General features: G+C 36.1%; 4 protein-coding genes across 4 annotated transcripts in view; 2 read left to right on the top strand and 2 right to left on the bottom strand.

Annotated features, from left to right (window-relative positions):
* Window positions 1-353: 353 nt before the first annotated feature.
* On the top strand, window positions 354-5,703 carry rpain (RPA interacting protein). Its single transcript, XM_079607860.1, has 7 exons — window positions 354-540; window positions 1,379-1,564; window positions 3,447-3,519; window positions 4,671-4,785; window positions 4,881-4,944; window positions 5,382-5,522; window positions 5,605-5,703. Exons 1-7 carry the CDS (start codon window positions 469-471, stop codon window positions 5,632-5,634), a joined length of 681 nt encoding a protein of 226 aa, XP_079463986.1. The 5' UTR covers window positions 354-468; the 3' UTR covers window positions 5,635-5,703.
* A 1,730-nt stretch (window positions 5,704-7,433) lies between these two features.
* c1qbp (complement component 1, q subcomponent binding protein) lies at window positions 7,434-14,926 on the bottom strand. Its single transcript, XM_079607327.1, has 6 exons — window positions 14,461-14,926; window positions 12,916-13,066; window positions 10,873-10,960; window positions 8,812-8,907; window positions 8,601-8,726; window positions 7,434-7,766 (listed from the first exon to the last, which is right to left on the bottom strand). The coding sequence occupies exons 1-6, from the start codon at window positions 14,693-14,695 to the stop codon at window positions 7,617-7,619; spliced, it is 846 nt and encodes a 281-aa protein (XP_079463453.1). The 5' UTR covers window positions 14,696-14,926; the 3' UTR covers window positions 7,434-7,616.
* Window positions 14,927-16,542: 1,616 nt separating this feature from the next.
* On the top strand, window positions 16,543-22,243 carry znhit3 (zinc finger, HIT-type containing 3). Its single transcript, XM_079607207.1, has 5 exons — window positions 16,543-16,733; window positions 16,820-16,857; window positions 18,017-18,079; window positions 18,191-18,274; window positions 20,960-22,243. Exons 1-5 carry the CDS (start codon window positions 16,666-16,668, stop codon window positions 21,151-21,153), a joined length of 447 nt encoding a protein of 148 aa, XP_079463333.1. The 5' UTR covers window positions 16,543-16,665; the 3' UTR covers window positions 21,154-22,243.
* Window positions 20,982-26,698, bottom strand: part of myo19 (myosin XIX) — a 41,991-nt gene continuing 36,274 nt past the window's right edge. Inside the window, exons 22-24 of the mRNA XM_079607189.1 lie at window positions 26,032-26,364; window positions 22,495-23,741; window positions 20,982-21,118 (exon numbers count right to left, since the gene is read on the bottom strand). Coding sequence (XP_079463315.1) covers window positions 23,628-23,741; window positions 26,032-26,364 — 447 coding nt within the window. The 3' untranslated portion in view covers window positions 20,982-21,118; window positions 22,495-23,627. The remainder of the gene's footprint in view (window positions 21,119-22,494; window positions 23,742-26,031; window positions 26,365-26,698) is intronic.

Raw genomic sequence — 26,698 nt, 5'->3', positions numbered from 1 at the left:
TACATTTATTTAAATAAAAATAAATACAACGAAATTACATAATACATTATGTGAAATGTAAATATTATCTTGCATGGTTTATTTATATTTATTTTAATATTATATTAATATTTTAATGTTAACTATTAATAATATTTATTTTAAAATTAATATATTTTATATTTTATCTCACAAATAACTTCTACAAAATGCATACAAAAATAGAAACAATCTGCTTGAGTAAAAATAACTTTCAATTAAATGAACAATGTTATAATAACAATAATAACAAACTATGACTAAATAACTTTTATAAACCCGCTCGAAGAGATTACGGACTACAAATCCCATGAGCGCTGAAACAACTTCCGGGTATGTGTGACGTCAAAGGAAGGTTAAAAGTCACTGATTGGCGACCATCCGCTTGTTTTGTTTGTGTTTTCTCTGGGATTGAGTTCTGTGGAAGTGTTTTTTAGGTTCAGTCGAAGCATGGACGCGGTTCAGAGACACAGATCCATGTACAAAGGCACGACACCACCATGGAAAGAAACATACAGGAAGGTAAATGTCATGTTTGCTTGCTTCTGTTCTGGAGAATCGCATGAAAGCTTTCAACAGCTACAATGCGGTCATAATTATAAAAGAAAGAAGCACATTATATTTTGCATACAGTGAGTAAAGAATGTTAAATAAAATGCCTTTTAGGACAAATACGTTGTGACATTATTTTCATGCCATTTACAGTAATGTAAAGAAGTTCTTTATGGCGATAAATTATAAACATTTACCACAGTCTCAAATCTCTCAATAACTTGTCTAACCGAACCAAAACTCTTCCCGGATCTTAAATATACAGATATGGATACATTTGTATCTCAAAGGGTAAAATAAATATAAACGCACAGAAACTGAGAAATATTTAGAATTAGAATGTGAATTTTAGTTTGCATCTAAATTGATTAAAAGTCCCCCTGTGGTGAAAATCCAGTTTTTAATGTTGTTTATATGTCTATATTGTGTGTTTAATTTGATTTAAGAGAAACCATGTGTAAATTCATAAGTCGACGGCATTGCTGAGTATTTTCTGCTTAAAACTGCAGTGAACCAAAGACAGTCTCAAAAACACGGTTTGAAATCGCTGGTGTTTCTGACGTCACAAACCGCTGGGCTCATTTGCATATTCATAGAACCGCGTATACTAAATGAGGCAAAGGGTGTATAGTTGCATTTTTAAGGCATGAATAAGGAAAAAAAAGTTTAAATGGGTAATTTTGGTGATCAAAGATGAGTTTTAAGGGATAAAATAATTGACTACGGGGGATTTTAACACCATGCACTATCGCCACTGTTCCCTGGAGAAAGGCTTTAAGATGATCGTGTAATGTTCCCTGTCTCCCAGCGCTGTGTGGAGCGTCTGAAGAACAGCCGGTCGCGGTTACTGGAGAAGTTCAGACAGATGGGAGAGGATTCGACCGGATCGAGCCGCTCTCTGCTGGTGCAGGAAGTGATGGAGGAGGAGTGGAGCGCATTACAGTCGACCAATCACAGGCTCCCGTCGCTGTGGAGCGGAGACGGCATCAGAGATGTGCGTATTGTTCCTGAGGCGCGCGAACCCTCGTGTCGTTCACAGCAGACACAGACAGTGATCAAGGGGTTTTAAACCCCACTAAGGATATAAAGGACACATGGAAGCATTATATTTATTACATTTTAATTAAATTCATATTTATTTGTATAGCGCTTTTCACAATACACATCATTTCAATGGAGCTTTACAGAAAATACACGAGTCCACATTACAATTTAGAGTGATCCGTAATCAGAAGGAACTATCTAAGTTATGTATTTCATAAATGTACATACAAAATCACAGTTAGTGAAAAATTTATTCATTTAAACAATGTAATAATTTAAGGCAGAAGTAATGAATTATGTAATAATAATATTATATGTAATAATAATAATAATGAAATAATGAAACAGTGAAGTAATGAATACTTGTTTGTTAACAAATGATTGACATCTAGAAAAATGTAGCATCATTGCATGTAGTTATGTTTAACATGAAATAAATTGTACATTAACATGAATAGAATATTAATGAACATTAATGGAATATTAACATCAAAGACTTTACTTCTTCACACTCCCAAACGCAATATAGCTTACCTTTTTAAACTCTTAAGTCATTGACATATTCCTGATACATGTATGCAATAGAGTTGAAGTTAATATACTCAAGAAAGTGTTGGCATCAACTCTGTATATTGTGAAATTTAAGTTATTCACTGAAAATCTTCCCTTTCCTCCTCGGCTCTCAAATCTCATTAGTGCTTTTTAATATTCAAACTTTTATTATTGCAAGAAAAAAATTATTTTACAGTATCTTACACATTTTCATGCAAATATATACACTAATGTGTATATTACTGTAATTATTAGTACAATAAATGGCTAAATGAATGTTTGGAAAATGTAAACTGATATTTCATTCTAACAAACTACAGTAAAAGATATAAATAACTGGCTTAAAACCATTTTTTTGGGGTGAAAATACAAACGTGCCATAAGAATTTTGCACACTGTATATCAAATATGTACTTATTCTAGCAATGTAACAATCCCGTCAGACAAAAATAGGGGAAAAGAACAAGAAAAAGTAATTAATAAATAAATAAATCATATCTCTTAAAAAAAAAGTTTTTTTATTATGCGTGGTGAAAAATAAATCACCACGCATAATTATTTTTTAATTAAAAATAATTAGATTAATGTGTGGTGACATTATTTTTTCTTAGTGATTTGAAAAAAGTAAATTTTTTATTATGCATAGTGATTTGATTAAATGTTCTACTTTGCATAAGAACTCTATAAAAGTAGGTATTTTCTAAAGAAACCTGAAAATAAAATTTTGCCACAAGAATAAGGAAGATAACCATACATTCTTATGAGTTTTCAAAAAGGCAAATCCTATAGTTCATATTAACTTTACAGAAACAAAAGGAACTCAAATCATTCCAGAAAAGTGATGAAACATTACAGTTTTAAAGCGCACTTCTCTCATTTTATTGGTTATGTGGTATTTGTTTCCAGACTGAGAAAGTTGACGAATAAATGTATTGCATTCTTTATATTATATATTATATATTGCATATATATATTTACTTAAAAGCGAAACATAACTGAGATAGTCGTTTCATCAAAAAAATTAATCTTTCATCAAAGAATTCAATTTGTTAAACTTTTTTACATGATAAAATATCATCATTAGGGTCGAATAGATCGGCAACGAAAGTTATGTTTTATATTAAACCATTTATCAAAAAATGTTTCTGTTTCTAATTTGAACATCGGAATGATTGAATATTCAAGCGTGTGAAGATGCATGTTAATTTGATGTCATCGTAAACCAGTTTGAATATGTGGCGCACGACGAGATTTTTTAATCGTGTGCTCTTCCTCCTCAGGTTTACACCGCACAGCAAGAGTTCGACGAACTTACAGCGTTTGAGGAAATCCAGCAGGAGCTCATAGCGCAAGGTTTGCTTGTCTTCATTATTATATTTACATTTAGCAGACACCCAAAGCGACTTACAAATGAGGACTACAGCAAGCGAGTCCTCGTCGAGAGAACAACGCAAGAAAACAAAGTTCAGGCATTGCTCAGAGTAGCATGAGAAAATTTAGCATTAGATGTTTTTTTTTTGTTTTTTTTTTAGTTTTAGTGTCACAGAATTCACTAATTGTGACGTGATGGAAATGCATTGGTTAAAAGGTGTGGGGAATGTGTTAAATCACTTAAGATTATTTCAATGTCTCTCATTAGAGTATGTTTTTATTCAGAAAATATATTAATGGACATTTTTAAAAAGGTTTCTCCTGGACTAATTTTAGAGTTTCTGACAAATATTAAATTGAAAGATTCTATGTAAATGTTATTATCACTGTTGTTACTATTGGCTATATTTCAGGTGAAACTGGAAAAATTATAATATGGTGCAAAAGTATATATATAATAAAAAAAATGTCGGCCAAGTAGAGCATATAAAGAAAAAAATCTGAATCTAAATCTCTGATGTGATGTCCATGTTATTTGCATTTAATATGAATGCATGAAATGCTGTACAGGTGAAACTGGAAAAATTAGAATATCATGCAAAATTACAAAAAACTCATTACATGCTAAGTGAGAGATTAATTTATTGCAGTAATTCAACTTAAAAGGTGAAACTAATATATTATATAGACTCATTACATGCAAAGTGAGATATTTCAAGCTCTTTATTTGTTATAATTTTGATGATTATGACTTACAGATTATGAAAACCCCAAATTCAAAATGAGAATATTGTGAAAAGGTTTTAATAAGCTGTAAGCCATAATCATCACAATTATAACAAATAAAGGCTTGAAATATCTCACTTTGCATGTAATGAGTCTATATAATATATTAGTTCCACCTTTTAAGTTGAATTACTGAAATAAATGAACCTTTGCATGATATTCAAAAAATTGAGTTTCTCCTGTATGTATATTGATTAGGTTTTTTTTTAAGAAAAAGTGTTAAACAATGTATTGAATTGATTATAATCATTTTATTTTATTGAAATACTGTTGATTGCCGTGAATATAGCCATTGCTGCTGATATGGTGTTAAATCATAAATAAATAGTCACTGTGTCGTCCTGCAGAGCTGTTGATTCTGGAGGAGTGTAACCGCAGTGTGCGCTATGAAGAACAGTATTTAGACTCTGTGTTGGAGGGAATGGAGCAGGGTGGACACATCATATGCCCGATATGTCATGTGTAAGCGTTTGCCATTATTATTATTATTATTAAACCAATCTTTCCTGCAAAACACATCTATCTTAACATGTAATTGTGCTACTCTCTCTGTGCAGGAATAATCTGACAGTGAACAGTCATTTTACATCATGTCCATGTGGCCTTTACGTCAACACGATTGTGAGTACACTCAGTCACGTTTATTTATTGATATTTATACATCACATGAAAGCTGAATAAATAAGCTTTCCATTGATGTGTGGTTTGTTAGGATAGGACAATATTTGGTCGAGACACAACTATTGAAAATCTGGAATCTGAGGGAGCAAAAAAATGTAAACATTGAGAAAATCTCCTTTAAAGTTGTGCATTTATGTTCACGATTGTGCTGCATTCACTCACAAAAATACATGTTTTATATATTTACGGTAGGACATTTACTAAATATCTTCATGGAACATGATCTTAATATCCTAATGATTTTTGGCATAAAAGAAAAATGGATAATTTTGACCCATACGATGTATAGTTGCTATTGCCACAGATATACCCGTGCGGCTCCAGACTGGGTTTGTGGTCCAGGGTCACTATAGTATCCTGCGCTCGTGTCTCCACAGGGTAGGAACGTTTCATCAGAGGTTTTACAGAGTCTTCTAGAAAGACGTGTGACGGAGCACATGGAGGATTGTCTTCATAACGCCACCTTCTCGATGGCCTTCAACACCGACGGGTCCCCGAACCTCATGATCAGCTGCAAGGTGTTCATGCGTCACGTGATCAGAGTTCGGTTCTGCATCTTGATTTATTCTGATCATGTGATCTGCTTTTTTTTCTTCCCAGGTGTGTGACTATCTGTCTGTCGTCCTGTGAGCCGTTCCTGTCTGAGCCGAGTGTTTTTAAATGTTATTTCTGTGAAATAAAGAATTATTTTTAACCTTTCTCATTCCCTACCTTTATTTGAGTCGTAATGTCAAAGTAGTACAGAACTGCAGATCACTTTTTTGTAGTTTACATTGAGATAGCGATATCAGCCCCTTAAATGCACTACAGCTGCTGTATATTTAGCCATAAGTGATAGATAAAACTAAAAACTTAGTCCGTTCGCAAAGACCCGACCCCCTTAGTTACTGTCGCTATGCCCGACAAGCTACGCCGCTCTCACACGCACACACACACCATGTTCTCACGCAGTGGAAAATACACCGTGGAGCAGAGGAGACTGACAACACGCTGACAGACAAGACAGACCAGGTTACTTTTCGGTTACTTTTGATATTAAACATATTAAACAAAGTCTCACCTTTCAAATTTGGTCATTTTTTTAAGAAATGTAAACAGTAAATACCGTTTTGTGGCTCTTTAATGTGTGTGACAGATCGCTGTGTCGCCTCAGTTAAAGCCGCTCGTGAACCGATCATCTCTTCCTTCTAGTTCATTTATAGCATCAAATAAACATGAATGAACAGGAGGAATGTTGTTTTAACCGCGGAAAGACGTCAGTACACTCCGCTTAAGTTCAAATCCTCCCATGTTAATCTACTAACTCTCCTGACTGCTTTGTCGGACAAAATGGCGGATGGCGACGTATGATTGGTCAGATCACCTGTCAATCAAGCTCCCTGCGAAGGGTAAAAAAACCTAATAATATGTCCTAATAATAGTCTTTATATGATAAAACAATACATCTTTTAATTTTTGGGGGTGAAATAATTACGTTTTTGTGAGATTGATCCTGTTACACATTGCAAACAATTTTACAAAACATTTCTGTTATTTTATCAATGGCTCAGACTTGAGTCTATGGTGAATGTGTTATTTCTGCAACATGAAAAATAACTTCCCAAACCGCTTTCACAAACACTCATACCATCTCACATCTTTCAATGTTTAGCCAAACAAAGTCCCACCGGTTTCAAGCCGATTTCTTCTAATCTAGTTGTCTCATATTAGTAATATTACAAATATTGTTGACTTTTTGATGAATTAGTTTTATCTTTTGTAAGTCGCTTTGGATAAAAGCATCTGCTAAATGCATAAATGTAAATATCACTCTTCAGGAGGTCAAATTAACTCTTAACATCAATTTTGTGTGTGTGTGTATATATATATATACACACACACAGTAGTCAACATTTGAAATGGATCAAAAAAGTAAATCCAAGTTGTCCGGACTCCGAAGACAAGAACGGGTATTATTCAAAATGTAATAACTTATGAAAGGTTTTGGTCTATATGTGTGTGTGTGTGTATATATATATATGTGTGTTTGTGTGTATGGTGTATATATAAATGTGTGTGTATGGTATATGTGTGTGTGTGTGTGTATATATATATATGTGTGTGTATGATATATATAAATATATGTGTGTGGGTGTGTATGGTATATATATATATGTGTGTGTGTATATATATATATGTGTGTGTGTGTGTATATATATATATGTGTGTGTGTGTATATATATATGTGTATAGTATATATACACGTGTGTGTGTGTATGGTGTATATATAAATGTGTGTGTATGGTATATGTGTGTGTGTGTGTATATATGCGTGTATGGTATATGTGTGTGTGTGTGTATATATACACACATCAACCACAAACAATTACATTATAAGAATCACATTTGTCTCTTAGCAACACTTGTAATGAAAGTAAAGGACAAACGGCTCAATATTTCCTCTCAGTTTTATTTCTCACAAATGTATAGTTCACATTCTCGACCTGTAAATCCATCTGACATTTGAACCGGTGTGCACATAACTTGAAAATAATGATATAAAATTAAATACAAAACTGTTCTGCCTTCATCTTCATCTTCATCTTCATCAGCAGCATCACAGAGTTTGGGGATTATTTGCACTTGACGAACGTGCTGAGATTCTCCAGGAACTTGATGTACTCCTGATGCTCCAGCGCCGTGCTCATCTCCATCAGCTCGTCCGCAAACGTGTTGTCCACGCCGCGGTCCGCTAGGAAGTCCATCAGGTGATCATACAGGGCCTGAGGGGTCAGAGGTCACAGTTGTGTTTATATGTTGTGTCTCGACCAAATATTGTCCTATCCTAACAAACCATACATCAATGGAGAGATTATTTATTCAACTTTCGGATCATGTATAAATCTCAATTTAAACAATTGGTCACTGGTGAGTCAAATATCCAGATGTCAGTTTTATATATTATATTCCTGTAAGATAAGCGATCCTGTGTTGCCGATGACGTTCTCCTCCAGCGGCGTACGGTAGTTCTCAGAGTAATGAGACGCGTTACGCTCGGTCTCAACTGCCTGATCCACTTTTAAGTCCTTAAACGCTCGTTTTTTGGGGTCGACAGCTTATAAAAACTTATTTCTGGGTTTCTCAGCTTGTTTGCTGTACACCTCGTCACACGGCAGCTTTTAGACATTTTTCTGTCTTTTGTTAGAAGCAAGAAATGACGAGGAGGAGGAGCCTCTCACAATGCAGAGCCAATGGAGACGGTTGGATTGTTTCCCCCCCCGTGGGCGTGGCCTAAATACGCTCTGTCTCTATGGGAAAAATAAAGTTGGCAGGCACTAATGCACTTTCATCACAAAAAGTGAAGTTTGTTTGGTCAACTGTGCCAACTTGACAACATAAATACATCATGCGCCCTCTAGTGGTGTGAAAGAAAATGACAGTAATTCAAATTAATTTCATAATTGATGAACTTTGCAACTGTTATTGAGCTGAATAATTACACTCGAGCTGCTTTACAGCTGAAACGGTCTATCTGAAGAAGCACTAACTGTTATTCTCAGATTCGTTGAAGCGATCTGCAGTGTAAGAAGCGCTAGAGAAATGAAGACTTGACTCACCCAGTCCAGAGAGTCTGTGTTGAGCGTGTAACTGGTTTCCTTCCAGTCCGTGTCGCCCTCGGGCTGGAAACTGACCTCTCGGATGGAGAAGATGTCGCTCTCCTCCTCGCCCTCACCGTGACTGGTCTGTGCAGAAATGAAATCCAGTGAGATGAAGAGAAAGCGTGGACAGATTCACAGTCACACCAACAACGAGAGGAATGAAACACACCTCATCCTCGGGGAAGTGACAGTCGAACACTAGTGAACTCTTCGTGCCCTGTTTGGTCACCTCAACCACGAAATTGGGCGTCGAGACGATGTCAGGCTGAAAACACAGGAAACATGCATCAGAAACAAGCTAGCCGAGCCGCTCCATTCTGCAACGTCTTTAAAGCAGTGTCTCAAACTCCTAAATAAGACCAAACACGCATTCAAATCATCGAAAACTACTAGAAATCAAGATATTATTTCTGATTTTACCTCAACTCTTCCAACCAGGAGGCCTGATTTTAAAAGTGTGATTTCTAGAATATGGAAATAAACTCCAATATTTTTATTTTTTTTTACTTTTTTCTTAGAATTGCGATTTTGACTTTTTACAATTCTGAATTTCGATTTTTCTCGCAATTGCAATTTTTTACCTCACAATTCTGACAATTTTCTTAAATTGCGATTCTGACTTTTTGTTTCTGACATTCTGACTATTTCTCCAAATTATGTTTATATCTCACATTCTGCCTTTTTTCCTCGCAATTGCGAATTTAAATCTCACAATTCTGACTCTCTCAAAATTGTGATTTTATCTTGCAATTCTGACTATTTTTAGAATTCTGACTTTTTTCCTCGCAATAAGAGTTTCTAACAATTCTGACTTTCTCAAAATGATGCTTCTATCTCACAATTCGGACTTTTCCTCGCTAATACAAGTTTTTACCTTGGAATTCTGACTTTCTTTACGCAATTCTGACATTTTTTTCTCGCAATTTTGACTTTTTTCTTAGAATTGCGATTCTGACATTTTTTTCCGCAGCTGCGAGTTTATAATTTACGATTCAGAATTAGACTTTTCTCGCAATTGAGATTTTTTATCTCACAATTCTAACAGTTTTCTTAGAACTGCTTTTTGATTCTCACAATTTTGACTTTCTCCAAATTATGTTTAAATCTCACAATTCTGGACTATTTCTCAAAATTGTGCTTTTATCTCGCAATTCTGACTTTTTTTCTCGTAATTGCGACGGTTTACCTCTTAAATTTGACTTTTTTCCTCACAATGAGTGCTTCTAACAATTCTGACTTTTTTCCTCGCAATTGCGACTTTTTACCTCACAATTCTGACTATTTCTCAAAACTGTGCTTTTATCTCGCAATTCTGACTTTTTTCCTCGCAATTGCGACTTTTTACCTCGCAATTCTGACTATTTCTCAAAATTGTGCTTTTATCTCACAATTCTGACTTTTTTTTCTCGTAATTGCGACGGTTTACCTCGTAAATTTGACTTTTTTCCTCACAATGAGTGTTTCTAACAATTCTGACTTTTTTCCTCGCAATTGCGACTTTTTACCTCGCAATTCTGACTATTTCTCAAAACTGTGCTTTTATCTCGCAATTCTGACTTTTTTTCTCGCAATTCAGAATTTTTATCTTTCAAATCTGACTTTACCTCGCAATTCTGACTCTTTACGCAATTGCGACTTTTTACCTCACGATTCAGTTTTCTTAGAATTGCGATTCAGACATTTTTTTCGCAGCTGCCAGATTATATTTTACAATTCTGAATTTAGACATTTCTCGCAATTGGGATTTTTTCCCTCACGATTTTTTTTTACCCCAACATTCTCACAATTTCTTAGAATTGCGATTCTGACTTTGTTTTTCATAATTCTGACTTTCTCAAAATTTAGTTTTTATCTTACAATCTGACTTTCTTGCAATTGCAAATTTAAATCTCACAATTCTGACTATTTCTCAGAACTGTGCTTTTATCTCGCAATTCTGACTTTTTCTGCAATTACGACGTTTTACCTCACAATTGCAATGAGTGTTTTTAACAATTCTGACTTTTTCCTCAAAATGATGCTTATATCTCACAAACCGGACTTTATATATAAAATGTTAATCTTGTGATTTCTGTTGTAACCTTTCTAAAATCTTCACTTCCCTACTGCAACATCACATAATTAAACTGGCAACGCCTTGAACAGTTTAAGGAATTTAGGAAGCTAGTTATCCCAGTTGCCGCTACACGATAACCCGCAGTGCTTTACTGCACGAGTGTGACTGTGATACCTCTTCCTCCGGACCCTTCTGCGTTTGCTCCGGCTCCTCCTCCAGCTGTGGCGGGATGCTGTTGTTCACATTGAACGTGATGGTGACTCTGTCAAACACACACACGCACCACACATGATGTACAGCGGACGATACGAACGATCATAAAAGCTCTGCAGATGAAACTTTATAAATCTGCAAAGTTAATTTAAAAGAGAATCTATTGTGCCTTTTTGTTTTCAGGCTCGAGTAGAACAAGTTTTCCCGCTTGAATGTTGATTATTCTCCTCATATTCTCCATTGTTGCGGCTCCTCTCTTCCCAGTCTGTCAGTAACGCTCTGTTTACTTCCTGTCTCTATGAAGCCCCTCCTTCTGAAAAGCACACTGTGCTCTGATTGGTCGGCTGGAGCAGTGTGTTGTGATTGGTCGAGCGCTTCTAGTGTGTTTGGGAAATGTCCCGCCCCTTCCCATAACCGCCAGTTTAACACACTACTGACTAACTCAACCAGGCCCCGCCCCTTTATTCTGCGCATTAATTATTATAATGAGGAATGTTGTGACGTGTTCCCGGTAGAAACTTGAGACTACAATGGAGGCGCTTCAGGAGTTCAGAAACACTGACACTCATATTAGGGGTGTGCGATATTACGATTTTTGATCGTGGACGATTAAAATGTCTCCACGATCTGCTTTTGAAGAAATATCGTAGGATCGTCCATTTTATCAGTTTGCATTTCTGGTGCCTCCGTCTCAACATACTGTACAGCGCGACGTATATCCACATGAAATGCAGAGGAACGGGACACTGTAGTTCATAAAAATTAATTATTTGCATGTGCTTTAAAGCCTTGCCGGTTAAACATGTCATTCGCTGCTGATGCGCTGTTCTAACGGGCGCTTTTCTGAGCGCAATAGACCCGACGCGTACATGCACTAAAAGCCTGTCTAACAGCGCCCGTTACTGAACTAAGTTATCTTATTGCGCTAATACTGTCAAATACACACAAGGTTTACATAAACAAAGTTGGTTATGTCTAAAGTGAAAGAACAATAGAAAAACTGAAGAAAAAATCTGCTTGTCAAATGCGTGTGGACTCGTTGCGCGCAGATCTTAAAGTGACAGTAGCCCTAATAGTAAACATGCTGCCGCTTGTCCTTAAAGGGACAGTTACCCAAAAATAAAAATTCTGTCATTATTTACTCACTCTCTAATGTTGTTCCAAACCTGTATTCATTTATTTCTTGTGCTGAACACAAAAGAAGATATTTTGAGGAGTGTGGCTAACGGTTGCTGGTCCCCATTGATTACCATAGTAGGAAAAAACTATTATGGAAGTCACTGGGGTACATCAACTGTTTGGTTACCCACATTCCTCCAAATAACTTTTATTTTCAACAGAAGAGGGAGACTTATTCTGGTTTAAAGCGGCTTGAGAGAATTTACATTTTTGGGAGAACTATCCCTGTTAATAAAACAACAAAATACAAAGAGCATCTCACTCACTCTTGACTGAGAACTTTAATAGTAGCTTTAATAAGAATCAATGTAAAATTTATACAGTGAAGTCGATGTTGTGTTTTATTTTCATATTTGTTCATTTAATTACTTTCTTCAATGCTGTTAAATACACCTGTAGCTGAAAAAATAAAGCACTGTTTCTTTTATTTGTATATTAAGTTGTGTATGTGTATCTTTGTTCTTAATTTTTAATAACAAAGACAATGACAAATATTTTTTATCTTCGCCACTTTGGCCTAAATGTCTGCCATTCTTTTTTATTTTATATGTTGTTAAAATAGGCTTTGTTTTTAAAATAGGGACATTAGTTTGGCTGTGATGCTCAGTCACTTGCAAAATAGTAAAACCAACATGAAAAGGAATCGTGATTAAAATCGTGAATCGTGATTTTCCTGAAAAAAAATCGTGATATGATATTTTTGCCATATCGCCCACCCCTAACTCATATAGAGGAGAACTGGAGGGACTTCGAAACCCTTTTCATCTTTAATACTTCTTTGAATTAACATATTAATCTGATTGTATGAATGAAACGCATTCTTACTTCTCTCCGGCCAGCGAGCGGGTGAGTTTGGCTTCTGTGCCGTTCAGTTCCAGCTCCCACCCGCCGGACATTTTAGGAAGACTCGCGTTCTTCTGGATCTTCTTTTCTTCTTTGATCTCATCAGTGAGAAACTCTCCAAACGCTTTATCGCCTGGAGAATAAAGACACGCGAGTTACTAACAACACTAGTGATGAATGAGATCTCATTGGTCGGTTAACGTGTTGTCGTTCAGCTCCTGGCGTCTGTCAGTCAATCTCAAGGTCACCTGATGACACGTATGCAAATATTGCAGGATATGACATCACCTTTAATATCATGGAATATTCTAATTAATCTTGTAACTTTTTATTTGAATTAGGAGTTATTTTCTGTTTACATTTAAATTTTAGTTAGTAATTTAGATAGATAGATAAATTGTAATCGCGACTATCACACAATTCTGACTTTTTATCTCCCAATTGCGAATATAAATTTCACAGGTCTGACTTCCTCGCCATTATGATTTTTTTTCTTGCAATTCTGACTTATTTTCTCATAATTCTGAATTTATATCTTGCAATTATTAATTTTTTTGCAACTGCGAGTTTATATTTCACAATTTGGACTCATCTCTCACAATTGCGAGTTCGTAATTCTGACTTTTTTCTTGCAATTCTTAAATTATATCTTTCAACTCCGACTTCTCTTAGAATTCTTACTTTTTCTCACAATTGCGAGCTTCTCTCTCGCAATTCAGTATTTTCTCGCAATTCTTAAATTATATCTTGCAACTGACTTTTCTCGCAATTGCGACTTTTTGCTCCTTGCAATTTTTGCTCCTTGCAATTCTGACTTTCCTAGAATCCTGACTTTTTTCTCAGTAATGCAATTTTAACTTTCTCACAACTGCAAGTTTGTTTCTGACGATTCAGAATATTTCAGACAGTCTGACTCACAATTGTGTAATAATACAAACTCACAATTGCATTTCATAAAGTCAGAATTGTGAAATATAAACTCGCAACTGCGCGTAAAGTCAAATTCTGAGGTGGGAAAAGAACTGCGAGTTTATATATATATCTGACTTTATAACACGCAATTGTGAGTTTATATTACGCAATTATGAGAAAAGGCAGAATTGAGAGATATAAACTCACAATTGTGGGGGAAAACAAGAACTGCGTTATAAAAAGTAGCAATATATATATATATATATTTTATTGAGAGGAAACAAGCTAACATAGTTCATTAATTATTATTTAATTCAATTAAAATAAGTGAAAATGAGAAAAGTCGTCTTATATCTGAAATAGGTTTTTAATCTTTTATTTCAATTGCCGTTTATTTTATTTCAAGTAACGAACTTGTTTAGTGGTCCAGTTAACTAAAATAACCCTGGTACTATATAACTTAGGTCTAATAATTTCTCCTCTCTGTTAAGTTAATCTAAGTTAGTAGCGTTAGCTATAGTAAAAGTAGCATGGTTAGAGTTAACGTTAGCTTCTCACTTATAACACAGAAACGACCTTTACATGGATAACTACTCAAAAGTGTTATTAATATACCCTCGGTGTGCAGACTCCCGCAGCCGCAGGACAGTGTGGGCAGCGCCCGCGTCGCAGTGAGGAGCCTCGGCCTGGACCCCGACGACGCGCCGCTGCTGCCGCTCAGGCTCCAGATGGACCGGCTGAAGGTTCTGCTGAGACGCGGCGCGGTGCTGATGGCGGACGCGGGCGACGCGGAGCTCCTGCTGGACAGACGCGCCGCGAGCTGAACCGCGCGACTCACAGACTTCAACATGACTTCGGTTCCTCTGAGAGATGCTCGCTCGCGCTGCTGACCGCTGATCTCACACACACTGACAGTCACACAGACACACACGTGGGGAAGGACACCGTGACCTCAGCACTCTACACCGGAAGTGCTCCCTACAGGAAATGAGTTAAAAGTCCCACACGCTGTCAAAGAACTTATGACATCTTTTACTCTTTGACGCTGTCAACAACACACACACTAGTAGACAAAAGCCGTATGTCCAAATTCACAGCCCATTCTCTAAATCTTACTGATCAGAAGTTACCTTTGTTAGTTTTGACAGAAAATTACAATCTATATTTTTTTTTTTGGTCAGATCTTCATTCTAACGATGTTAATCTTGATTATACGGTATTATGACTTTGTCTTCTAGGCTAGTTTCATCTTCATAAAACCAGAACCATTCAATGTAATCCTGATTTTAGAATATTCTCCTCTAAAGTCCCTTTTTTTCTTCCTTTAAGAACACGTCAAAACCTTTAAACTCAAAAGTTTCTAAAACAAATAATATAATCGAGTCTGTTGTAAAGAACCTTTAATTTGTATTATTATTATTTATTGACAAAATGTAATATTGTATTGATTTGTGTAGCCTAATTCAATCTCTTTAAATGTCCGTATTCCCCCCTTGTTTTATTATTGTGTTTTATTACCTAAGTTCTCACTGTTAATGTCTGTATCCTTTCATTTGCAATATATATATATATATATACTGTATAGGCTATGGGTCATTCCAGAATTGTGGGTACATTTCAAGTAGAGAAAGAAAACAAAAAATAGGATTTCATTTTCATAGAATGCACTTTAAATTCAACATTTTCAATATTTGCTGATCTTAAACTTGTAAGATTTAAAATATTAATACTGAACATCATTTTACTAACAGAAAAAGCCTGTCAACTCTGTTATAGACAAATTGGGTCAAATACAGTTAACAAATAACAGAGTTGACATTTTCCACCATTTTGTGCTTTAGCTCAAAATGATAACATACATTTAAAGCATTATTTTTAGTGATAGTGTAATATAATTTGTGTTATTATTCAAAACTGATTCAAAAAAGTTTTTTTTTTTTTTTTTTATAAAAGAAGGTTTATCTGGGAGACTCGAAATGTACCCCCAATTCTAGAATGACTCATATATGTTTGTATTTTTAAGGAGGACTGGACTGAAAAGACGAATAGGGGGAGACCAGGGACAGTTGGGGTGTTACTGGGATGACGTTACAACCCAGTATCACCAACCAAGTGTCATTTAGGCCTATATTTTAAAAACGAATCAAGTAAAAAAAAAAAATTGCCGTTAATTTGCTAATTAAAAGTAAAATGAGCACTGTGCATTGCAAATTAAATGTAAAAGTTTAAATGTAAACTTTTTTGAGGTGTTCTACCCATTAAATAATTTTCTTGCATTATAATTTGACGGTTGAACCTCTTTTTTTGTCAATTAGTATGAAAAAAGGTAATCATTACTTAAAAACATGAAATTAATAGTCACAATAACATGATTGATAAATAATATTTTCCATTTTGCATATATGATTGATTCATTATGTAGATATTTTAGACATGTTGCAACCGTCCCTTGACACTAAAATCAATTTTGCAACCTGTACATATTTCATAAAACCACTTAAATACATTGTTTCAGCAGTTGACAGATTGAAGTGTATGATATAATAAATTGGTTATTCCAGTATAAATGGTTTTTGATGTATTGCTAAATATTGCTAAAAATGGCTAAAAGTGTCCCTGGTCTCCCCCTAAGTATGAAGTGATAAGCTAATAGACAGCAGATGGCGGTAATGCAACTTTTTGGATGCCAACTGCCTTAAAACACCAAGGAAGAAGAGAAACAACACAAACACAAACACGTGGTGGGTCCAGTAACTACATAACACTGAATCTGCGGTGTTTTATTCCACAGGGTGTCGGTTTGCTAAGCTAAAGCTAGTCATGCAGTTGTGTGGAGTCTGCAGCGAACATGTTCCTAAATACAGATGTCCGGCGTGCAGAATCAGATAGTAAGTCATTTATTCATGTTCGATTGTTTTTATCAATAACTTTTTACTACAATAATTGTTAAATAACAACTTTCTTTTTCTTATAGTTGTTCAGTGAGTTGCTTTAAAAGACACAAAGATGATGGTACGTACAACATTCTGTTAAGCTGTCTATCACTAGCAAAGCTTCATGACTAGGATAATATGCTAAAACATGTTAGCAATGTGTTAAAGAAGTCCCCCTGTGGTGTAAATCCAGCTTTTAATGTTGTTTATGTGTCTATGTGGTGTTTTTAATCTGCTTTAAGACACACCATGTGTAAGTTCATAAGTCGACAGCATTTTCTGTTTAAAACTGCAGTGAACCAAAGACAGTCTCAAAAAACACGATGTTTCTGACGTCACAAACTACATTGTAACCAATCAGATCAACGTGTGATCGTCAACCAGTGGATCTCTGAGCTGAGTGAGTGAGTGGAGGCGGGGCTCATTCGCATATTCATAGAACATACTAATTTAAATGAGGAAAGGGTGTAGTTACGTTCAAGATATTTTAAGACATGAAGAAAAATTACGTTAAATGTATCAAAGATGAGTTTTAAGGGATAAAATAATTGACTACAGGGGGACTTTAAATCATGTTAGCAACATACTATAAACGTGTTAATTCATGCTAACAATGAGGTAAGACATGCTTAGGATGTGCCAAATTAAGCTTGCAATGTGTTAAGCAACATGCTAGCAATGTTAAATAATGCTAACAACATGCTAAAAAATGTTTTGCATTTCGTTAAATCATGCTAATCATGTTAAAACATTTCACCAATGTGTTAAATCATGTTATCAACATGATTGCAAAATGCTAAATCATTCTAGCAATGTTTAATCATGTTAGCAACATCTTAATAATGGCAGCAAAACGCTCAAACATGTTAGCAATGTGTTAAAACATGCTAATGAAATGCTACTCATGCTAACAACATGTTAGCAGTGTTAGACATGCTAATTACATGTTAAACCGTATGCCAGCAACATGCTAACATTCTAATTATGCTAGCAACATGCTAAAAAGACTAGCAATGTGTTAAATCATGTTAAAACGTGCCAGTAACATTTTTTTTTTTTACTTTCTCTGAGTAACCTTCAAGCTTTTCCAAGTTATTTTAAACTTTCAGAACAGGCTTTGTCCGGCCAACATCAAAGTTTGTCATCAAACTTTACTCGTCTAGTTATTATTAGTTATTTTGTGTCTTATACATAAGAAACAAGATCATTTAAGCCTTTATTTCTCTTCGCTCTGATAGATTCATGTCACCCAATTAAAGAATCCGATCCGGCCTCCAGCGGCCCGGCTCCAGTGAGCAGCGGTGAGTGAGCGATCCACACACACACACACACACACACACACACACGCACGTTATAGATATCAAAATCAACAGCCATATTACATTTGCATCAAGATGTCTGTTTGATTTCAGCCGAACAGCCGTGGATTGTCGAGGATCTCCTTGATGAAGACAGTCAGACTGACAAAGTGCCGTTACAGAAGCTTCAGCAGCTCGGTAAGTAAGGGATAATATTCATCCAGCCGGTTGTGTTATCTCAGAATAAACCCCCCGACACGGTGATGAGGAAATATTGATCTGAGTTTACATATTTGATTAGGTCTTTAAACGCAAAGCTAGCGCGGCAAGTTCAAACTAGACGGACATTTAAGAGATACGGTATCCACACTATTCCTGCGCCCCGTGATTATGTGTGTAACTTCCGTTAAGCTGTAAACCATCAGTGAAAAAGCTCGCTCTATGAACGCAATTTAAGAAAGTGTCACCATGAGACGACGTTAATCTACTCACCGTTCAAACATCGAACATTAAAAGTAAATTTAAAAGTGTAAAAGCATCAACAAGGAACTTTCAACAGACCAAATAACCCCAAAAGTGCGAGTCTTTGGTTAAATATCACATATATCTGTAACTTATGTTGCCTTAATCAAAAATGTTCATTAACTTCAGCATTACGTGTTGTTACCATTTCAAAATGATTTCCGTCATTTTGACAGATTATAATTTGTATTTACCTGTGAAAACCTGCAAAGAGACGTGAGGATTTGATGAGAATAACAAGATCATTATTCGCGCATTCCAGTGAATTATTAATGGAATATATCGTAAATTAAATTCGGGAGAACAGAACACAAATGCGCAGTACATGTTGTCCTTTTTCATACTTTTACAGCGGATTGCAAAGAAAATGATCATGAGGAAAAGAAAGCAGCGACTGAACAGAGCTCTTGCCGTAGATATTCTTGTTATAACGTCACGTTAAAATATCAAGTGTATGTTATTCTCATGATGCCTGAAAATAAACCATGAAGGGAAATTGACAGCTCATCCAGTCCCCAAACCGGAAGTGCCACCCCATAATTCAAAGCGCAGTGAGATCGTCAGGAATACGGTGGATGCAGTCACCGTAGACACTTGGACCAAGACATTGCATACCAATTTTCAAGTCAATTGGACTAATGGTCAGGTGGTCATAGCCCTTTTTATGTTTTTCTAACATTATAGCGCCACCTAGTGATACATTTTTTTTACTGTGACCACAGATTGAACTCATACATACGTGTACCAAGTTTGGTGAAGATATCTGATTTACCTCTCGAGTTATAGCCATTTTAGTAAAATAGGCTCCTCCCTCAACGTTAAAGGATTAGTTCACTTTAAAAAAAACTTTTGCTGATAATTTGCTCACCCCGATGTCATCCAAGATGTCCATGTCTTTCTTTCTTTAGTCGAAAAGAAATTAAGGTTTTTGATGAACACATTTCTCCATATAATGGACGTCAATGGGCCCCAAACGGGTCAAGGTCCAGATGACAGTGTCAGCGCCGCTTCAACGGGCTTTAAACGACACCAGACGATGAATACGGGTCTTATCCAGCGAAACCATCGCTCATTTCAAAAATAAATAATAAAGTTTAAGTTTTATAAGCACAAGCGCTCGCCTTGCTCTGTTCTGTGATGCGCGTTCGTGACGTCACGTGATACGCAGTTACGTTGAAAGGGTCTCGCTTGACGAGTCAGTGTTTACAGATGTGCGGAAGGAGGACCATACACACATATTCAAATGTCTTTGTGTCAGTTTATCGTTTAAAATGCCCATCTCGTGTGTGTATCCTGGTGTTGGAATATTAAAAAGCATAAAAGAAAATTTTCGTCAGGACAGACATTTTTTACTTTTCATATAAGCGTGACCTTTTTACCTGATGTCACGAACGCGCATCACAGAACAGAGCAAGGCGAGCGCTTGTGCTTATAAAACTTAAATTTTTGTATTTATTTTTGAAATGACGATGGTTTCGCTAGATAAGACCCGTATTCATCGTCTGGTGTCGTTTAAAGCCCGTTGAAGCGGCGCTGACACTGTCATCTGGACCTTGACCCGTTTGGGGCCCATTGACGTCCATTATGTGGAGAAATGTGTTCATCAAAAACCTTAATTTATTTTCAACTGAAGAAAGAAAGACATGCACATCTTGGAGGACATCGGGGTGAGTAAATTATTAGCAAAAGTTTTTTTTTTAAAGTGAACTAGTCCTGTAATTTTGCGCCCCCTAGCGACTGTGAATCGAAATTTCATTGATCCGATAATTATTCAGTGAAACCGATAATTATTGATCGTCAGACTCCAGAGAAACATTTCTGTACTGGTTTGGTTCCGATCGGGCAAAAAACCTAGGACTAGTTCGCAAAAGTATGTTTTTGACAAAATTCAAAATGGCGGAAAATTACCATACCTGAAATGAAATCGGAGATATACGTTTTTTTTTCTTCAAGAGTCCAGCTCTCCAATGATATAAGACACTTGAGTCTACGCCTTACGGTCTAGGAGTTATAAGCAGTTTCGCGCAATTGATCGCTGTAGCGCCACCTATTGGCCAATCGTGGTAGCCGCTAAGTTTGTATGAAACGAGACAGAGCGAGTCCACAATACCGGATGGCATAATTAAATAACTGTTACACAAAATATTGATTAGACTCAGTCGTAATATTTTATTAGCTCACCAAATGCAAAACTTCCACGAAGAAAAAACGTTCCTAGCGAGTGTATAGCGCTGCTGACTCCAGGGAGTCTGTGTGCTTCAGTTTTCAGCGGTTGTTATCTGTGAATAATGGTGCGATTGACCAATCAGAATCCAGTATTCCTTCAGTGCTGTTTGTGAGGCAGATGTTTCTCACACACAGGAGATTCAGAGGCGCTGAAGGATCTGCTGAGGAATCCTCATCTCCGACAGCTGATGATGTCCGTGGACTCGGCGGGGAATAAAGCCAGCGCCGTGAGAGACGCCATGCAGGAGCCGCTGTTCGTGGAGTTCGCTGATCGCTGCTTACAAATTATTGAACCTACACAAACAGAGAGTGCTGGTGACAAACACTGATGTTACTGAACTCACTCAATAATGAACACGCATCAAGGCAGTCCATTGGTTTCTGTGCACAAATGTTTATGTAACAATTTATTAAATGTCTTTTGAATACAAACAATCAGAGTCATGAGTAATTTATACTTGCAGGTGAAACTGGAAAAATTTTAATATGGTGCAAAAGTTTCAGTAATTCAACTTAAAATGTGAAACTAATATATTATATAGACTCATTACATGCAAAGTGAGATATTTCAAGCCTTTATTTGTTATAATTTTGATTATGGATTACAGCTTATGAAAACCTTTTCACAATATTCTAATTTTGAATTTGGGGTTTTCATAATCATAATCTGTAAACCATAATCATCAAAAATATAACAAATAAAGGCTTGAAATATCTCACTTTGCATGTAATGAGTCTATATAATATATTAGTTTCACCTTTAAGTTGAATTACTGAAATAAATGAACTTTTCCACGATATTCTAATTTTTCCAGTATCTGATAAACACTCAAATAGCTCAATCTTTAGTATTTTGAAATATTTGTTGCATATCCATGTTTTCTTAACATATTACTGAGCCTTTGTGTTGTCAGTTACACATGCCAGTCATTTATTACACGCCATCATGCCTTTTATAATTAATAAATGTTCATAAAGAAGCCAAAAACAGAACATCTGTAATGATTTTTATTTGAATTATCAAAGTTTGACAAAGTGTTTGTTTGTTTTGTTAAAGCTGTACCTGAGCACAAACAAAAAACACCTGTATTACAGTCACACGTTTTGTTGATTTAATGTCCTGAGATTAAAAATATTGATTATTTTTGGTAATAAATGCACATATTTCCTAACCAAAAACACCTTTGATTTAAGGAGGAATGTTGTGTTGTGTGTGAGCAATCGGTGTGTCAAATCTGACAAAATTAAGAAAATTAAGCATATGCAAAAAATACATATGCAAATAGTACGTTAATTCAGTTTGCTTTGGTAAGAGCATCAACAGCAATGCCGAAACTACGGCTTATCCCAGTATTTTATTCATGTCTTACATTGTGCAATGAATAGTTAATGAATAAAAAAAGATATCATGCAAAGTGTACAAAACTTGTCTTTATCAATACTATATTCTCCATCATCTCATTTATCATTATATTCTATTATAAATAATGTTGTAACATGTTTTAAAGGTGCTGTATGTAGAATTGAGAAACTGTGTTTTTAGCGACACCGGTGGCCGTTGAGTGAACTGCAGCTTCACACTCGAGATCACGTAACACACAAGAGACTGAACGTGAGTCAAGACCCTGATATACTCGTTCTCCGCTTAAGAGGAAATAAGTTGGAAATACCTTAGCAGTGATTTACTGTTAGCGAACATCCCGCCGCCGTCCACCGCTGAGAGCGACGTTTAGATGAACGCGTGAATATGTGCGGCTCTTTCCTCTCAATAACACAATAAACACAGACATGAGAAACATCAGTTCAGAAAGCATCTGATCATAGAGATGTGGAGATGTTCTCGACAGATGAGCTCATTAAATTTACACGGTCATGATAGTTTGATTATAAAGTATATCTGAGACTATAGACTATATAGATGTGAGACTGTAGTTTGAATGAATCTCTTTTCTTTGCACGACACATTGACATTAGAGTCCAGAACGCTCCTCAGCATTATCCTGAACAGTGTATAAGCGTTAGCTTCATGTGTCGTCGAGCAGAAAACACACATCTGAGATTTTCCAGACAAAAACATCCTGAGTCCTAAACATAAAAACCAGCTAGGGAGTCTGGGAAGGTCTCGTTTTTAAGTTTCGTTACAAGCTGTTTATACATTGGCAATACAAATTATGAATACATGAAAATTCTTACATATAGCCCCTTTAAAACCTATTATTTTATCAGCGTGTACACTGATATTATTAAAGACCGGTGTGAGTGAGTGGAGGCGGGGCTAATTAGCATATTCATTAATCCACGTATACTAAATGAAGCACGGGTGTCGAGTTACATTCAAGCTATTTTAAGGCATTAAGAAATTATTTTCACTAATTTTTGTTTTTAAATATGCAATTTTGGTGATCAGAGAAGAGTTTTAACGGATACAATTATTGATGACTTTAATACATTACAAATCAAATTAAATACCAGAATTTAGGATCCATCAGCAGCACATTATGAATAAATTCTTATCTATAAAATATATCACTTTATATATTTACGATATAAATATCACTGTCAAGCTGTGCAAGAAACATTATTTAAATCATAATGCTAGTATAAAATAAAAGTAATAGTTGTAAAGCAAACGCTAATTAAAAGGCACTTGTGCTTCATGCTGAGAGTAAACACAACTAAACGCTGAATTGCACTATTAACAATAAGGCAGCTAAATGTTTAATATCACGTGATGTAGTGTATTTGAAAGGTGCACTGATCGCATGAAAGCTTTAGCAGCATGATGAGAAGATGAGACGTGCGCTCAGGTTTTCTCCAGCAAGATCTGGTTGAATCCGGTCACCACATCGGCGTTGTGCACCGGGTGCCTGTCAGCGTAGAGAAGCGGAGATCTCTGCAGATGCATCTTAATGGACCCCTGGCAAAACAAACAGCCAAAGCATTAAAAGCAGGACTTTTAGTTTGTCTTCTTCACTGGGATGTCCTCTCTGTTGTCAGGCCAATGTCCACACTATCCATCCTAGATTAGAGTAAGTGTGTCCCAAAGCAGAGTGTGTTGAAGAGAGTATGCCAGGATTATCTACTATTTCCGGTGGATTTTCGAAGTGTGGATGCGTGCTCACTATAACGGCTAATATTACCCACAATCCATTGCGCTTTGGAGGAGGAACTACAAACATGAGTAGTGTTAAAAAACTACAAAACATTGGCGACCGACGGTGAGAGGCTTAGATAAAGGTTTGAGTGACTAATCAAAGTTTAACTTGATATAAAAAAGATTTATTTATTTCATCTGCAATAACAATGTGGACTTTTATAAAGATCCGTTTGGCCAATAACTTTTAAATGCATTAATGTTTATTTATTTATATAGCACAGTTTAATACAACTCACGTTGCCCAAAGTGCTTCACAATCACAAACTAAACTAAAAAAAACACACAAAAAGATAACAGAAATAAACATAGCCACATCACATAGACAATAACCCATTTAAGAAAGCTCTCCGTTTGAATTTAAAAGATGTTGTTTTAACATAGCTTTAAACATGAGTAGAGATTTGGCAGATCGAATAGATTGAGGGAGGTCATTCCACAATTTAGGTCCTGCTCGAGAAAAGGCTATGTCACTTCTATGTTTATATTTTGTCCTGGTAGTGCAAAGCAGCTGGACCGGACAAATATATACAGGAGCTAGATTGTGCAAGGCCTTAAAAACAAGTACGAGGATCTTATAAATAATTCTAAATCGTACTGGCAGCCACTGTAATGAAATTACATATTTCTTTGTATGAGGAGAGTCTCGTCATGAAAGACCCGCGACTGCAGATTCTGCATTTCTCTATGATACAGTATGAAATGAAATGTGGAGGATTTTAACTGTGATAAGATGATTGACAGGCCAGTTTACTGTATCAGGATGAGAGAGACGCAATTGTATGACGTGAGAGTTTGTCCCAAAGCTTGTCTACTCTTCTGCTACACACTCAAAAGTACGCACTTCTTCTTCTTCACATAAAGAGTACATACTTTTAGGGCGTAGTATAAATAAGTAGGCGAATTGAGACGCAGCAAGTGTATAGTTTAACATTGGTTGCAATGGTTTTTGATTAGTTACACGCCTCTTTTAGTTCTTTAGCTAGTATACTGTATATATATATATATTGCCCTGAGTTTCCTTTGTCATGTTATAAGCTGTTATGTTGCTCCTGCTCTTTTGTTAATTTAAATAAAATCTGCTGTTTGAAGATCCTCAACTCTCTTCTTCTTTATGCCTAAAACGTGACAATGTTCCTTGCATTTATAGTACACAGTTCAGCAAGATAAAAAACTTTAAATGTATTAACTTGATCCACCTCTGAGTAAACTTCATTTACAAACAGTGTTATTATTTTTAACTAAAACGATCAAAAATCATTTTGAGTAATGAAGCTATAAAATAAAAATATTAGACGAAAAGTCCCCCTGTGGTGAAAATCCAGCTTTTAATGTTGTTTATGTGTCTATGTGGTGTTTTTAATCTGCTTTAATCATGTGTAAATTCATAAGTCGACAGCATTGCTGAGTATTTTCTGCTTAAAACTGCAGTGAACCAAAGACAGTCTCAAAAACACGGTTTGAAATCGCTGGTGTTTCTTACGTCACAAACTACCTTGTAACCAATCAGATCAACGTGTGATCGTCAACCAGTGGATCTCTGAGTGAGTGAGTGAGTGAGTGGAGGCGGGGTTCATTTGCATATTCATAGAACCGCGAATACTAAATGTGGCAAGGGTGTCGAGTTACATTATTTTAAGATATTTTAAGACATGAAGATTTTTTTTTCAAGGAAAAAACGTTTAAACGTGTAATTTTGGTGATTAAAGGTGAGTTTTAAGGGATGAAATTATTGACTACAGGGGGGCTTTTACAAACAGAGGTAAGTGTCTAAATAATTTTCTGTAGTAATCGCCAGCATGTCATAGACATGAGCTTAAGCTAAGTTTTTGAGACTGTCTTTAGTTCACTGCAGTTTTAAGGAGAAAATAAATGCTGTTGACTTTACACATGGTTTGTCTTAAAGCATATTAAAAACACCACATAGACACATAAACAACGTTAAAAGATGGATTTACACCACAGGGGGACTTTAATCTGCATTTATACAGGAATCATTTATGGCCACTCAAAACATATCACATAAACGTAGTGTATTGGAAATGTCTCGTACCCGTGGCTGAGCTCTGATAGACGCCACGCCCTGTTCAAACTGGTTGGTCTCTACTTTGTAATCAGCGTCTCTGAATGGGATCTTCAGACAGGCCATCATGGACATGATCCGCTGGAGACCAGTGGCCGTCAGAGACACCGTGATGGAGGGAGCAGAAGCAATCGCGAGCCCGATCGGCCAGGCTCGCACCATGACCGGCTCCTGGATGCTGTCGAGTTGTACAGACCCTCTTTCCCTCAGCAGAGGATCCAGCTTCGGCAACACACATGATTCTTCCTCCATGAAGTCCTCAGCATCATCCAGCTCTGCCTCAGCTAACGCATCCATCCACGCCTATCGAGAAGCAACGCAGAAATGTAAGAAAACAGCACAAAACACACATGATTCAAGGAACATTTAGTTAGCAATCCTTATTTGCCAATGATTTTTAATGTTTTCCTTCTGAAATTATTAATCGCATCCAATATAAATGTGTGTTTGCATAATATGTGACCTGATCCAGCAAAATGAGTAACATAGACCCAAATTTTGGTATTAATGGAAAGAGGAGACCATAATCTTTCAAATTATATAGTCAAAGTCATATCTTGAATGGTTGTAAAGATATACACATTTGAATTATGGTCTGCCCTATTTTTCCAATTGAAAACCTGAGAAAATCGCTTTT

The sequence above is a fragment of the Phoxinus phoxinus genome (assembly GCF_949152265.1).
Source record: "Phoxinus phoxinus genome assembly, chromosome: 3".
In the NCBI taxonomy this organism is placed as follows: domain Eukaryota; kingdom Metazoa; phylum Chordata; class Actinopteri; order Cypriniformes; family Leuciscidae; genus Phoxinus; species Phoxinus phoxinus.
Note: the sequence above shows the minus strand (reverse complement) of the source record. Positions and strands in the feature narration are given on the sequence as shown.

What these genes read in the sequence shown, in the direction of transcription:
- znhit3 (XM_079607207.1), top strand. Translation starts at nt 16,666, where the DNA reads ATGCAGTTGTGTGGAGTCTGCAGCGAACATGTTCCTAAATACAGATGT. An exon ending in TAAAAGACACAAAGATGATG is followed by an intron (nt 16,858 to 18,016) that starts GTACGTACAACA and finishes TCGCTCTGATAG; the next exon opens with ATTCATGTCACCCAATTAAA. An exon ending in CCCGGCTCCAGTGAGCAGCG is followed by an intron (nt 18,080 to 18,190) that starts GTGAGTGAGCGA and finishes GTTTGATTTCAG; the next exon opens with CCGAACAGCCGTGGATTGTC.
- c1qbp (XM_079607327.1), bottom strand. Translation starts at nt 14,695, where the DNA reads ATGTTGAAGTCTGTGAGTCGCGCGGTTCAGCTCGCGGCGCGTCTGTCC. An exon ending in CGCTCGCTGGCCGGAGAGAA is followed by an intron (nt 10,961 to 12,915) that starts GTAAGAATGCGT and finishes TGTGTTTGACAG; the next exon opens with AGTCACCATCACGTTCAATG. An exon ending in GTCACTTCCCCGAGGATGAG is followed by an intron (nt 8,727 to 8,811) that starts GTGTGTTTCATT and finishes ATTTCTGCACAG; the next exon opens with ACCAGTCACGGTGAGGGCGA.
- rpain (XM_079607860.1), top strand. Translation starts at nt 469, where the DNA reads ATGGACGCGGTTCAGAGACACAGATCCATGTACAAAGGCACGACACCA. An exon ending in GGAAAGAAACATACAGGAAG is followed by an intron (nt 541 to 1,378) that starts GTAAATGTCATG and finishes CCTGTCTCCCAG; the next exon opens with CGCTGTGTGGAGCGTCTGAA. An exon ending in ACCTCATGATCAGCTGCAAG is followed by an intron (nt 5,523 to 5,604) that starts GTGTTCATGCGT and finishes TTTTCTTCCCAG; the next exon opens with GTGTGTGACTATCTGTCTGT.